The following is a 14,176-nucleotide window of genomic DNA, read 5'->3' on the forward strand; positions in this document are numbered from 1 at the left end:
AGCACGCATCGCAGTATTGTTCTTTGTGCTCTGGAGACAAGCACAAGTTACACACTTGATGCAAGTCTGTACGTGGAGACTTTGCGTGGCACAGTGGGCAGAAATTAAATGGAGTCCGTTCCATCAACAAGGAGCCAGACCGACGCGGATAGGCTGGAAGGCCGCTTGCAGATCTTCCGATCGAAATGGAGTCGAACTGCAGAGAAAATGGAACACATTCAAAAACCATACAGTTGAGGGTAGAGTGGATTGCGCACTGAGGGGAACCCGAGGAACGATTCCGGAGCGCAGCAATACACATCCGAACCCGATGGCAGAAAAAAACAATCAAACAATGAAGTCGATGCCCATGCGCATTCACATGCGCCCACCCACCTCCCCGGTCTCCTGTAGTTGTTTTAGTTCTCAATTTACATTCATACTCATGGACATCTCTATTCTACACTTATTAACTCCATTCTCACCCTCTGCGGGAAAACAATCTAACAATGGAGTCAATGCCCATGAGCACCATCACCGAAAGGAGGAGTCACCTTACCTCGTCACTGCAAAGACTTCTTCGAACAAAAACAACTTGCAAACATCTGGACCCAACACTAGATGGCAGGGGTATGCAAAGCATGTGATCTACAGCTCACATGCCTCAAACCTATCGTTATGTGATTTTGGCCTTGGCTTGTACAGTTAGTTCAGCTTGTTGTATGAATAGTGCTGTCCTGCTCATAGAACAACCAGAACTGATTTTTTTTTTTTTTTTATAAATCTTTTTATTATTATAACACAAGAGGAGAAATATACATATCAGATGTCATAAACGAATACAACACAGCTGTGGACGGGCAAGTGAAGTGAAGAAATACCGTACAGTCAGAATCAGCAAAAAAATCAATACCAGCGTAAAGCAGAAGCAAAACAATTAGATAGCAATGATCGCAGGCACCCCCCCACAGCACCCGCCCACCAGGAGTGCAGGATATACGAGGCAGACATATGACACCCAGATACGTTTAGGCAAAAATCAGGAGAATACGCCACATCTCTTGTGAAGAAAGGAAAAGGGAAATAGAATGGTCATAGAAAATAACAAAGGAAAAATACCCCCCCCCCCACAACCCCCCACCCTACACCCCTGCAGATGGCTACGACCTAACCCCACTAGCAGCGTGCCTGTCGTCCCCTAAACTACGCCCCAAGGAAGGGAAAAATTTGGAGGAGGAGAATGTTGCAAAACGATAAGAGCTCCCGGACTCCCATCCCCCCGCCAAAAGCAGACACCCCCCACCGTAGTGTTAAGCAAAGTTTAGCAAATCAAAAGACAGTCCGTAGGGGAGCCGCAAACAGAAAAAGGACCATCCCGCCCGACCCCCGGCACCGCAGAGGCAGCAAATCCCTTCCCGAGCATATCAGACTAATAATCAGACAATCAGATTCACATCTGGCCCTCGCTCCCACAGATACCACCCAGCAAAGACAAAAGAAACAGTGCATCAAAGTCCAATCAAGTTCAGGCCAAACCCTCGCGATCCAACACGATGACCCCATCCAGTACAAATAGGTCGCTGCGTTTCTCCACGCAGGCTCTGTCCAGCCGAACCGCCATCACAACAAGATTAATAGAAAATAGTAGTGTGTCAAGATCAATTCGATAGGAGGGAAAACAGGATAGACGGCCACAGAGTCCAAAAGTCAAAGCAAATCCACTGCCCTCCAGCGAAAAATCTGCAAAGCAGTTTTGATCACTCACAAAAAGAGGCAAAGGTGTAGTCCGACAGACGTTGGAGAAGTCACAATGGCTTACGAAGACAGTCACATCCATCTCGAGCGGGGTCGACATAGGGCTAAATAAACGTCCAGTTCTTTCGGGCTCGATAGCCGCCATCTTAGGGTCGCAGTAGATTTCCGTGTCTGTATCCTGCACAGGGTCCTCGGTAACAATCAAGGCGTTCTCCGCGGAAGAAGTATCTCGGCTCTCCAGGAACAAAGGGCCAGAATCCGGTCCCAAGCCTATACGATCAACAATTATGATAAGGGCTCCCGGTTTTCCGTTTAAACGGATTTTTACATATAAATACAGACGGAAAACAATTTTTCCTTTGTCTGTATTTATATGTAAAAACGGGTAAATACTAGTAAATGGCCGTGCTTCAGCCCAGAGTTGCTATGCCCCTGTTCCTTTTGCTGCTGCCCCAGCCCTTCCTTTGAACTCCGCATCTGTTGACAAGTCTCTTTCTGTGGCCTCCGGACAAATTAATGGCGCGCAGCGCCAAGGGGCTCAAAGAGCTTCAGACCTGTGACCCCCGCTGCCCCCCCCTGTGTGTCAGCCCGGCTTCCCGGGTCACACACAGCTGCACAAGTACTTCAGAGGTCTTTAAAAGAACATTTATTTAATAACGAGGCTTTGTTGTGTTTTCTCACCTCTTCACTTCATAGCGTCCCTGCATCTCAGCTCTGCAAATTGCTGGGAGAATCAGCCCCCCCCCCCTCCCCCGAAATTCTTCGTAGCACACACCCCGTAATTTGGCTCTACATCCCAGCCCAGGTAGAAGGGAGCAGGGCATTAGCAAAACAAAGGATTCTTGGCAGGGCACATTGTCGAGCCATCAATGAGGTGTTACACATCAGGAGCCAAAGTAAGGCAACCTGTGTCATCAATCTCCATAAAAAGGGGAATAGGCCACTCGGAAATCAAACCCGGACACCCATACAGAAGCCTGTTTTATCTCACTGTTGTGGTTTATGCTCCTATTTTCAGAGCTGTAAAACAATTTGCGTAAACTCAAGTGTAAAGGTTTAAAATGCCTTTCATACTTTACTGGGTTCTTTTACCCTGGACTGTGTATTTAATGGCCGAGGGTTGTTTCATGAAAAATAAAGGGCCCTCTTTGCCAATGTTGTTCTTCCTCACAGACACTGCTAGAGTGGACGGGTCTCGACTCTGCCACCACCAACGAAAGGCCCACAAGCACACATTGCACCGAGAGCACCTGCAATACCTGGAAATCACATTTCATGACGCCTGACATCATTGATGAGTCACAGAAATTATGTCATGAAATGTGAGAGAATGTCACAATCAACGTTGTGCAAATTGTTAACTTTACTAAAATTAGGAGAAATTAGAAACGTTTTCAGAACCATTTACCGCCTCCATCTTGCAGTCCCATGAACCAAGTGTCTGTCAGCCCAGAGTGGCAGTGGGCAAACACACTAACTCATCAACTGAAAAGGCATCAGTTATTTCATGTCAGGATCCATTACATATTCTGTATCTGCACTTTAAATTCTGCAACCATGCTGTGATGACACTGAACAGCACTGTGTTTTCATAATGCCAAATAATGCACTGCAGGATGAATAGTTTTTGGCCAAGCAGCATTTGTTTTACATTAAGGGCTGGTATTCTACATGTACACATTTCGTTAAAAAAATGTTAATAAACGTTAGTGCGCAAACGCAGTTACACAGAGGAAAACAGAAATTCTCAAATTGAGAGTACTCGATAGTTAAGTAGACAGGTGCAGCCTGTGAGAGGTGTGAGGGTTTGCGTTGCCCCAGTCACAGTTTCCACTCCTATATTTGATAACAATATTCCCCAGCATAAAACTTTATCTCTCATTACCCCAAGAACACCTTCTATTGCAAATACCTAGAGTTCAGGGCAGCGGTCTCTCAATAGGCCCTTCCTCTGCCGCATGTGCCTGTACAGTGTTCAATGGTGAGTGATGATTGTATGTGCTGAGGGCTGTCCGAAATAATGTGGTCAGGACCAGAATGTTGGGAAAACATTAGCCTATGTTATCTCATGTTCTGGGTCTGCAACAACTAGTTCTAGATCCAACTTTTGTTGCTGGACGCACACTTAACCCCATGTCTGTCTGCAGCCTGGTGGCTTGTGGTGTCCCTTTTGCATTGTGATCGTTGTGTGTTGAGTTTGTTGCCATGTAGTTTGTTGTTCCCTCGGCTCTTGTGTCCGTGTTTTTTGGGGACTGAAATAAATGTGGAAAAATACTAGATGTAGCTTCATTTTTTGCTTGTGGCAAAAATAAATGCGGATAAAAACAGAAAAAATGCCCAAAAAATAAATATGGATAAATGCAGACGGAAACGGCAAAAAAATAAATACCATAAAACCGGGAGCCCTAATTATGATCATCTCCTGGAAGGTGGTGGTGAATCGTGTGTGGAGCTCCAAAATGGCGGCCATTACAGTGCGTAGCGACGGTGTAGTTTCAGCCCGCTCCATCGCCCCTCAATGAGCGACCGGGCGGGTGTCCGAACCTCGGAGGTCGACTTCTCCGGGGCACAGGGCAGAAGCAATGTAGAAACAACCGTTAACACGTCCAAAGCACGATAGCAGTACCGTCGCCGCCCACGAGGAACCGAGCCCAGAAAACCCCGGGAGCTCAACGGGGCCTCCGGGCAGCGGAACCCCGAACAAATAGTCGGTACAATAGGCCACCGTAGTTGCTGGGTAGAGCTGTCACCAAATCACCATCCATAACGGGAGAGGAAAAACTCCACTTCAGGAGACCGGAACCGCCCACGGTCCGCGGCCGAGGTTGTTCAACTCCAACCCGGCCGGGTTAAAACTCGAGGCCCCGGCTTCAAATCTGGGGTAGGCCAAGAATGGCACACGACCTATCTTTGTCGTCCGAGCAGCTAGAAATTCCGGGATTGCACCTTTCGAGTCAGGCGCAGTTCACCTGCACGGGAGTCCGGCGGGAAATCAGGATAGGAGTCAGGATTCATGAGCTTCTGGTGGAGGTCGGCAGAGCCGGGAGCTTATGCGGCCATCTTGGTTACGAGCGTAGCTCCTCCTCCAACCAGAACTGATTTTGGTTATGGGCTTTGTTTCTACAGACACTTCACCTACTTTCAATAAGACAACCTTGCTCATTGTGAAAGATTAGATGAGAGGACTGTGAAAGTGCTTAAAAAATTATGGGAAATGTAGTTGTGCATATAATGAGACAGGGTCCAGGGGGTGTGGGGAGGGGTGGTAGACAGATAGTTAAAAAGAAAAAAATATTCTGTTATTATTTTGATGTTCTTCTAATCTATAGGTACCAGGATAGAAAATGCAACGCAAACATCTTAAATGAAAAACAAGTGCAAGTAAAATAGATCTTTAGAAATGCCTAGTTTTGGTAGGGAAAGCGCAGGTAGTTAATGCGATCTCTACAGAATTCATGTCCATGTCTCTAACAAGAGGTTCACTGTGCCACATCCTGGTTGGTTACCTGGGAAACTGGGTTCACGGGTCTAGTGGCTTAGTGAACTAATTTGTCCACTGTAGGGGCCTGTGTTCGACTACATTGTCACAGGTTAAAATCCTTGCAAATCCATTCAGCCTTACATCCTTATGAGGTCGATAAAATGAGTTCCGTTGAGTAACAATAAACATCTGTTATTCAGCACCAAGATACCCTTCGGTAAGCACACGCTTTACAAATACACATTATGTTTTTATATACATATGTAATGCTATGTGGTCCCCTCCTGTGACTATGCATGAAATATATTACACGCAGTATAACCTAGCCTAAACAATTTAAAAAATGTATAGGCTATACACAGTATAGGATAAGAGGTTACAAAATTTGCAGAGTTTTTAAAATAAAACATGTCCTAATTATCTTTCGAAAAAAGGTATGTTTTTCCTTTTCTGTCCCGATAATTTCTCAACCTACCCTGTGTCCTTGGTAATGCCATGGCATCAATGTGGGCCTTGGGCACACACCAGAGTGTATATTTTAGCCCCGAGAAAATGTTTGTGAGAACCCATGGTTTCGGCCATATCTAGTGCCTGATTTAAAGTTTGGGGGATGGGTTACTCCGTCACAAACATAACAGATATTCTGTCTGCCGTATTACAAGTGCCATAGGATATAATGGACTCGTAATATAGCGGGCGGGATATCAGTCACGTTTGTGACGGAGTAACCCAGTCCACCAAACTCTAAATCAGGCCCCATTTCCGCATTCTGGGTTTTAAGGGGAAATATAGTGTAGTAAACGGTTTAGAGTTAGACCATACTTAGGGCCTGATTTAGGCCTCGGCGTAAATCCCATAGGATAGAATTGGATTTATATTTCGGTGGATGGGATAAACGTCACCTTTGTGCTGGAGTAACCCATCAGCTGAAATGTAAAAAAATATATATATATATTTGTAAGTATCGCAGTACTTTCTAAGTACGAGCTCAGTACTCCGTAACCTTTTTAAAAAATATATAAAGTAATAAAACTAGTTTCCCCCATCTTTAAATACTTAGCTAAACTGCCTCCTTCTTTCCTATGCACTTCTAAGACAGTATTACAATATATATTTCCTTAAAACCAAGAATGCTGACTAAGTGAGGTGTAAACATTACGACTGCCATTTCATTTTGAAAAGCATTTATTATCCAAATGTATACTGTTTTGTCATTGTGAAATATTGCAGTAGAGCATGAAATTACCGCGGTATACCACAACTCAATATATCATTAATGTTCTGTGCCTTATATCTATAAAAGTTCTGTGCCTTATAACTGTAAAACACCCCATGATCTACATTCCTGCCAAATTTCATTTAAATACTTTCAGCCATTTTCCCGCTACGTCTGTTTAAACACTGTATGACAAGCCACTCCACTGTACAACATGCCTCTCTACTCTAATCCACCCAACTCCGCGTCAATCCATGCCACTCTACTCTACCACAATCCACTCCACTCTAAGACACTCCATGCTATGCTGCTGCATTCTACTCTACTGTACTCGCCACCACTCTGCTTCATTCCACGCCACTCCACTCTACAACACTGCACTCTGCGTTACTAAGTTACTAAACTCTGCAACAATGCAGTCTATGCCACTGCACTATGTACCACTCTACTCTACGCAACAGGACCCTACGCCATTGCACTTTGCATCACTTTAGTCTGGGCTACTGCACTCTATGCCACTGCATTGAATGCCACTCTACGGTATGCCTTGCCACTCCACTCCACACAGTGCCACTCTACCCCACAGAATGCCTGTCTACTGTATGCCACTCCACACCATTTCACTCTACATCAGTCTACTGTACGCCATTCTACTGTCCCCCACTTCACTCTATCCCCTCACTTGTACCACACTTCACTGCAAACCACTGTACTCTACACCACTGTACTCCATGCCACTCAAGTCGATGCAACTCTACCCCACTCCTTTCTACTCTACTGTATTCCACTGGACGCCACTGTATGGCTCTGCACAGTACACCACTGTACTCTAGTTTGCATAACTCCACTCTTCGCGACTGCACTCTATTCTGTGCCACGTAGCTCTATAGCACTCCATGACACACTGCTCTATTCTACTCTACTCCACTGTATGGCACTCAATGCCACTGCACTGTAGTCTAATTTGCACAACTCTACTCTTTGCAACTGCACTCTATTCTGTACCACGATACTGTATGCAACCGAACTCTACGCTACTGCACTCTACGCCACTCCAAGACACTACTCCTCTCCGCTCTGAGCCACTCTACTCTATCTCGCTTCAGTCTACTCTACATCACTATACTCTGCACCACTCTTCGCCACTGTACTGTACTATGCACGACTCTACGCCACAGTACTTGTACCCACTTCATTCTGCCCCACTCTACTATACGCCATTTCAAAGCACTGTACTCCACTTCATTCTATGCCACTCTATCTTACGCCACTCTACACCACTGTACTCTACTCTACCCACTTCACTCTACCCCATTCTACTCTATTCTACGTCAATGGCGGAAGGGCAAAACCTCCAGCTCCGGGAAATCTTAAAAACTATGAATATAATTTCCTGGGGTCATGTTCTATAGAACCCAGGAAATATAAGGTTATTTTTTTTAAAGTATTTCTGGGGGCTGCTGTACACCTTGTAGCTCCCCCCAACACTTAAAAAATATGCTGGTTGTTTCCCTCCCACACTGGGGCACGACCATGCAATCAAATATATTTCAATTAGCAAACGCAGGGCATTATGGGGTGCTCCTTCCCGGAGCATTGCATAATAAACAAACGGCTCTGGATGCTTATTTAGAAAGAAAAAAAAAGGTTAAAGTAACTTGCAACGCAACAATCCTAAACGTAAAGCGCTCTGATACCCTCTTGGGTCAAGTTTGCGCTATATAAAACTTTATAAATAAATACCCACTGCATTTGTTTTGATGGGGTGATGGAGGAAAGGGGGCTGAGTCAGGAGATAGCCCCAGTGCCTCCGCAGCTCCTGCTGGCTCCCCTGGCGGAAGCCAGGCACTTATTATTCTTGTGTGTGCCCTAGTCCCATCTGCGGTACCCACATCTCTTCAGTTCATTGGTGCTGGGAGAGAGCCCCAGGATCCACTCAAAGCACCTGGAGGGAGCCCGCAACAAGTAAATTCCTGCCCTGCAGTAGCAGATTTTTACTCTGCTTCCGCAGCAGGAGCAAACATTTTTGCCTGCCCGTACTTGTAGGCAGGCAAAACATTTGCTCCTACCCCGCGGGAGTCATACATTGAGCCCCAGGAATGTGGTCCCAGGGGCTGACATTGGCTCAGAGAGAAGCACCCCACACCCACTTACCTATTAAAGGGTGTGAGGACCCCAAGACCAAAATCGAGGAGGGGGGGCCACACATTACTCCCCCCACGAGCAAATATTTTGCTGACCCACCCTGGGGGGGGGGGGGCTTTTATTCCCCACAAACGGTCAGGCCCACCTTTTCATTATTTTTTTTTTTTACCATGGAGCCTCTGAAAATGTGCTGTATAATATTCTTTTTATTACGTTTTTTTCCCTGGGATGGCCCTCCCCACCAGACCTTGGGGGTGGGACAGGGTATCCCTACGCTGCCCAAGATGTATTCATGAAACCTTTTTGTAGAACAGGGGACTGAGCCCAGGAGTCCTAAAATGTTTGTTGAATTAATTGCAGTCAATCAGATTTTAGCTTTTGATCTGTCAGGGCATCGGATACTCTACGGCCCGATATATACATTTTAAAGTGTCCTTTTTCAAAATGTACTGAAAAGATTTAGACCAAATCACAAAAAACATGCTTTCTTAGCCGAGATCCAGCTTTCTGCTGAATTTGGTATAATAAGGTACAGACATTTTTGTGGTGTCACTGTCCGATGTTCCATGTATGGGGAAAATGCATTTTGGGGCACCACTTTTTTCAGCCCCCGACTGACGGATCACTCTGAACCTTTTCAAGTAGGAGCTGTGGTGGATGAACTTTTTTGTTGGAAAGTTTTGTGAAGATTCCTCAAATGGTGCCAAATTATTAGTAAACCAAAAAATTATTTTCCTATGGAAACATGGTACTAACTATAATTACCCAGTGGTGATATTTTTTGTCAAAGGGAAAATTAATGAACAGAGGCTTTATCAACCTGGATGCTCGTCAGGAATTTTTTTATAATGATCACATCGGTAGCTCAAAACATCTTAACTCACTACTACCTTCAAACAAAAAAATTAGGTGATTGGAATAAACTTCTATCCTTACCCATAATGTCTGCATTTATCTCAGTTTGTAGAAGAAATACAAGATCATCAGATATTACAGGATTTATGAAGGTTAAGGAAAAAAGCTATACTGAGACTGCGAACCCTAGAGTAATTTTACTTGTAACTCTCAGTCTTTTGTGCTTTTTATTGAGAGATCATCAGTAACCAAACATTTGGTTGTCCATTTACTCCACATTGGACTTCAGCATTTAAGAACTGCCACGTCACAGTTGCAAACATATGTTCAGACAGCATAGAACAACGCATGCACTAAGAATGCAAAAGATAACCAAAAGAAAGTTATGTTTGCTTAACTACAGCAAGTTGATGGAGCAGGCAGCATAAAAGTAAATCTTGAAAATCACAGCATAGAAAAGGAAATTATGATAAGAAAAAAATAAGAAAAAAATCAGTATCTTCCGAAGATGATAGAAATTAAGAAAACTGAGTCACTTGTTTATCAAGCGAGCTGGACAAAGAAATTTGGGGTTGAGACGCATATGGTGTGGGCATAAGATATAGTAAGCACACAAATTATAGTTTATCAAGCTTTATGTCTAGCGTTCCAATAGGAGATGTGTTGGTTGCTGTGTCTTTTGGAGAGATTTGCATGTAACCAAGGTTTTCGTATACAAGTCTTCTCATGGTTAATAAGATGATAATTATTTAGTTTGGTTAATAAGAAACATATGTGATATTCACATCACTGTGATGCCACTAGATTGCTACATTAACCACTACTAAAAAAAAATATCTTAGCTATTAAAGTAAAGAATTCACAGATTAAATAGAACACTTATCATTAGTTTAGAAGTTTGTCAGGTAAAATTGCACAAGTCTGTATACAGAAGCATATTTACAGATTTTGTATAAATTGGCATTGAGCATATTTGTACACATACCTCATATCCTGGATAACAGATACTCTGAGTAAGGGCAATGTCACACCACTTTCTGATTTTCTTCTCTCCGGCCCTAGGGACACTGTTTTTAAAAAGAGCCACAAAAAGTAAATAATGAGGAAAAAATGAAATTGTAAATCTGAACCTAGTTGCAGAAATCAGTAATACATGGCAATTCATGAAAGTTGATGCTGTTGAGATCTGCAGAAATAACCGGAGTGTGTTTTCATTAAGGAAGTAGGATTTGAATACTTATTACAGCTCCTTATAACATCTTAAAGCAAGAAAGCACATTGCAAGGGATGTCAGTGCTGTTAATTCTACTGTATTATTTATCATTTTTAAATATACATATTGCTAGTCATTACTTAACTTTTCTCCCCTCACTAAGATGATGATGTCCAGGCTAACGGTTCATGACATGAATATAATTTTTGCATAATTCTGTCATTCTAGTAATTGGACCATGGAATACCATTATGGGGGGCCTGAAGTGTGGCTTTGGCATGTCAGGTTGTGCAAGCTCATCGACTATTGCAAAAGTGTCCTTAGTTTCAGTGGCTGAGTTCGTAATTTTCTAAGAGAAGTAGATAGTCTTAGTCTGGAGGATAGTCTTTGTAGTTTTTTAGCATGACATCTGCAAGTAACTTGAATCGACTAGTTCTCCTTAATTCATTCCCCTTAAAAGATTGCAAAGCATTTGTATCTGACCAGGTCGTAGGCAAATATCTTCTTTGCCTCATTCTTTGGAATTGTATTTAATGTTTTATTCTATGTCACAGCACTACCTCCATTTTCAGATCCCATCCGTCTTACCACTTATTTCCCTCTTGGCTGTTTTATCTTTTGTACTATCCTTCCCCATCTCCTGATATGCTTTTTCACAGCTTGCACTGTGATAAACGACCTTTTTACAAACACTTTATTTATTTTTCTTCCAATCCTGTCTTTTTATGGATGATTATTCAGTTAGAATGTGACGGACCGCATTTTGAATTTTTTTATTTTTTCGAGCTGACAGAACACAGCTTGAAGACTGGCATAGCAGCTCATTTTTATTTCACTTTCCCCACAAAGCTGATACAGAAGTAGCACTAGCTATAAGTCAATACAATTAAAACTAAAACAAAGTGATGAAAGGTCAAGGTCTAATAAAGTTGATGTGTTGCATCTTTACAATTTGAATTCAGAAGAAATTAATGAAAGACACCAATGAAAGAATATTGATCACAGCTAAACAGATAAGATAATTAAGAAATGAATGAAATGTCTGATCAAAGGCAGAGAAAGGAAATCTTAAAAACATACATATTTTGCAAAATGAAGGTGCCTTTATAAAGCCATCTCCATTCCGTATGAGAAACTGATGAGAAAAAAGTAGTTCAGTAGTCCTTTTGTGGACAGGTGCTACTGCTCTCACGTGAGCACTACTGATGGGCGCTCCATCCGCAGCACAATGCACTAAAATAGTTGCAAGAATCAACTGAATATTATGTGGACTGGAATGTAGTGAAAATAAACGCCTCATAAATGTTATTTTAATTATAAATGCACACAGTACAAAGCTTAATTGCTTCTAGTCGCAGACATTAGGTCGGACACCAGTTATAAACCAAGTAAATACACAGTTAGATTAGTACAAGAAGCTACATAATGCAATTATCTCAGAGACTTCTGCAGATTCCTTACCTTTTGAAATATCTCCAGGGGTCAGTCTGGATCCGGAACTTTTTCTCAGCAGTAAACCTACATGCTGATAGGTGGCGTCATTCAGCACCACGTGAGATCGTCGGCGCTGGGAGTGACGTGCATGGTGCCTCTATAGGCACCACCCCGTGTGCTATTGTCAGTTCTTTTATTTCTGCACCAGTCAGTGTGGATCCGGTAAACAGCTACCCGTTAGTCAATTTTTGAGTTTCCGTCAAGTTTTTTTTTTAGGCTTTCCTCCTGGTGTGGCAGGGATGTTCTTCCAAAAAGCCGGCTTAAACCCCTGCAGCGCCTGTCACAGCTCGATGCTGGTGACGGACCCACATCTTTTATGCCTGTGGTGCTTCGAGCGCGACCACGATCTGAAAGCCTGCTGCGATTGCTTCGCAGTAATCCGAAGGCCTTGAGGGAGTGATCCCTAAAGCTCCTGGCAGCTCGGCCTGCGACACTTTAATGATCCAGATCCTGGTCATGAGGACGGTCCCGGGAACAGTCGCAGAGTTTGGGATCCGCGTCGCTATTGAAGTCGTCTGGTCATTTGGTTAAGTCACATCACAAGAAAAAGAAATCTAAGAGATCTTCAACTTCTCGTTGTCCGTCGGCTGACGAGACGAGGGAATGTCAACATTGGAGGCCTAACTCTGTGGTAGAGACAGCACCTATGCGATCTCCGTGCCTCCCAGAGTTTCCCAGGAGCCGGAGCGACCCCCCTACCAACTGAAAGAATTTTATCAGGCTATGCACCTCATATTTGGCGGCTCATTCCCTCTGGCACACCTTCGGCTGGATGGGTTTGGTTGGGGCCCCCTACTGGATCCATGCCAGCGGCTCCAGGACCAGACAGGCCCCTTGGATCCCTATATGGATCCAGACTGATGCCGGTCGTGCCACCTCTACCTTCCCTGACGCCTAATACGATGCTCCAGGCACCGATGGAGCTGTCCCAATTCTGGTCTCAGACTCCGAAACGGAGCCGGAGGGGCGTTGCCCGACGCAGACTGGAGCCATGCCTTACAGACTGGATCTAAGCCCTGGTCTTATGGGTTAGGACTCCGTGAGGAATGAGAGGGTGTCACTGGACTCTTAAGAATACCAGCCTTATGACACAATCATGGACTGGTGTGAGGATTTGAAGGACGCCAGCGGACTGGATACCTCTCCAGATACTGGCATGCTTTCACCATTTACCATGGCTACAGAGTAGGGAGCGTCATATGAAACAGTGGTGAGAAGGGCGGCAAAGGTCCTAATGGCGAGTTCAGGATACTAAGGCTATGATACCGATGTTTCAGCCACTGTCCTGGATTTCGGTGAGAGTGACGGAGGCTGCTGGGCCTCATGGCCTCCGGCATCTTGCTTGTGACAAATGCCCGCTGGCTTATGCGGGCTCTGCAGTGGGACCTGAAGTTACAGTGGGCACAGCATCAGAGAAATCTCAATTACATGGTCCAGATTTTCCAGGGAATAGCAAACAATATGCACTGGTGGTTAACGAACCATGATTAGGTCAGCAGCAGACCCCTCTCCCTTCCCCAACCAGATCTGACAGCAGTGACTGAAGCGTCACTCCTGGGATGGCGCAGCCATCTGGGAGAGGTGGAGTTCAGAAGCCTCTGGTCTCTGGTGTAATTTGGACTCCACATCAACCTATTGGAGCACCGGGTGATCCAGCTGGCATTGAAAGCCTTTCTACCCTCACCACCGCCATGTGGTACTGCAACAAACAGGGCGGGTGTGGTTGAGGACCCTTTGTCAAGAGTCCCTGTATCTCTGGACATGGCTGGAACATCAGTGCATATCCCTAGTGGTTCAACACCTAGCTGGCTCTCTGAACGCCAGGGTTGACCAACCCAGCCGAAGATGCCTAGCGGATCACAAATGGTGTCTCCATCCACAGGTGGTGCAAGGTCTCTTCCAGCAGTGTCGAGAGCCTTAGTCAGATCGGTTTGCGACAGACAAGTTCTGCGTGCTGGAGTTTTTAAGGCAGCTTTCACACAGAGACGCTTTTCATCTCGAGTGGAGCTCAGGCCTCTTGTACGCCCTTCGACCAATA

At 44.5% G+C, this 14,176-nt stretch overlaps 1 protein-coding gene across 4 annotated transcripts in view; it reads right to left on the minus strand.

The window, feature by feature from the left end:
• The window catches only part of DENND5B (DENN domain containing 5B), a 578,042-nt gene that overhangs the window by 190,535 nt on the left and 373,331 nt on the right, over nt 1–14,176 (minus strand). For all 4 annotated transcript variants that reach the window (XM_078673773.1, XM_078673772.1, XM_078673775.1 and 1 more), the window contains one exon: nt 10,417–10,498. In XM_078673773.1, coding sequence (XP_078529899.1) covers nt 10,417–10,498 — 82 coding nt within the window. The remainder of the gene's footprint in view (nt 1–10,416; nt 10,499–14,176) is intronic.

The sequence above is a fragment of the Lissotriton helveticus genome, chromosome 1_1, assembly GCF_964261635.1.
Source record: "Lissotriton helveticus chromosome 1_1, aLisHel1.1, whole genome shotgun sequence".
Classification (NCBI taxonomy): domain Eukaryota; kingdom Metazoa; phylum Chordata; class Amphibia; order Caudata; family Salamandridae; genus Lissotriton; species Lissotriton helveticus.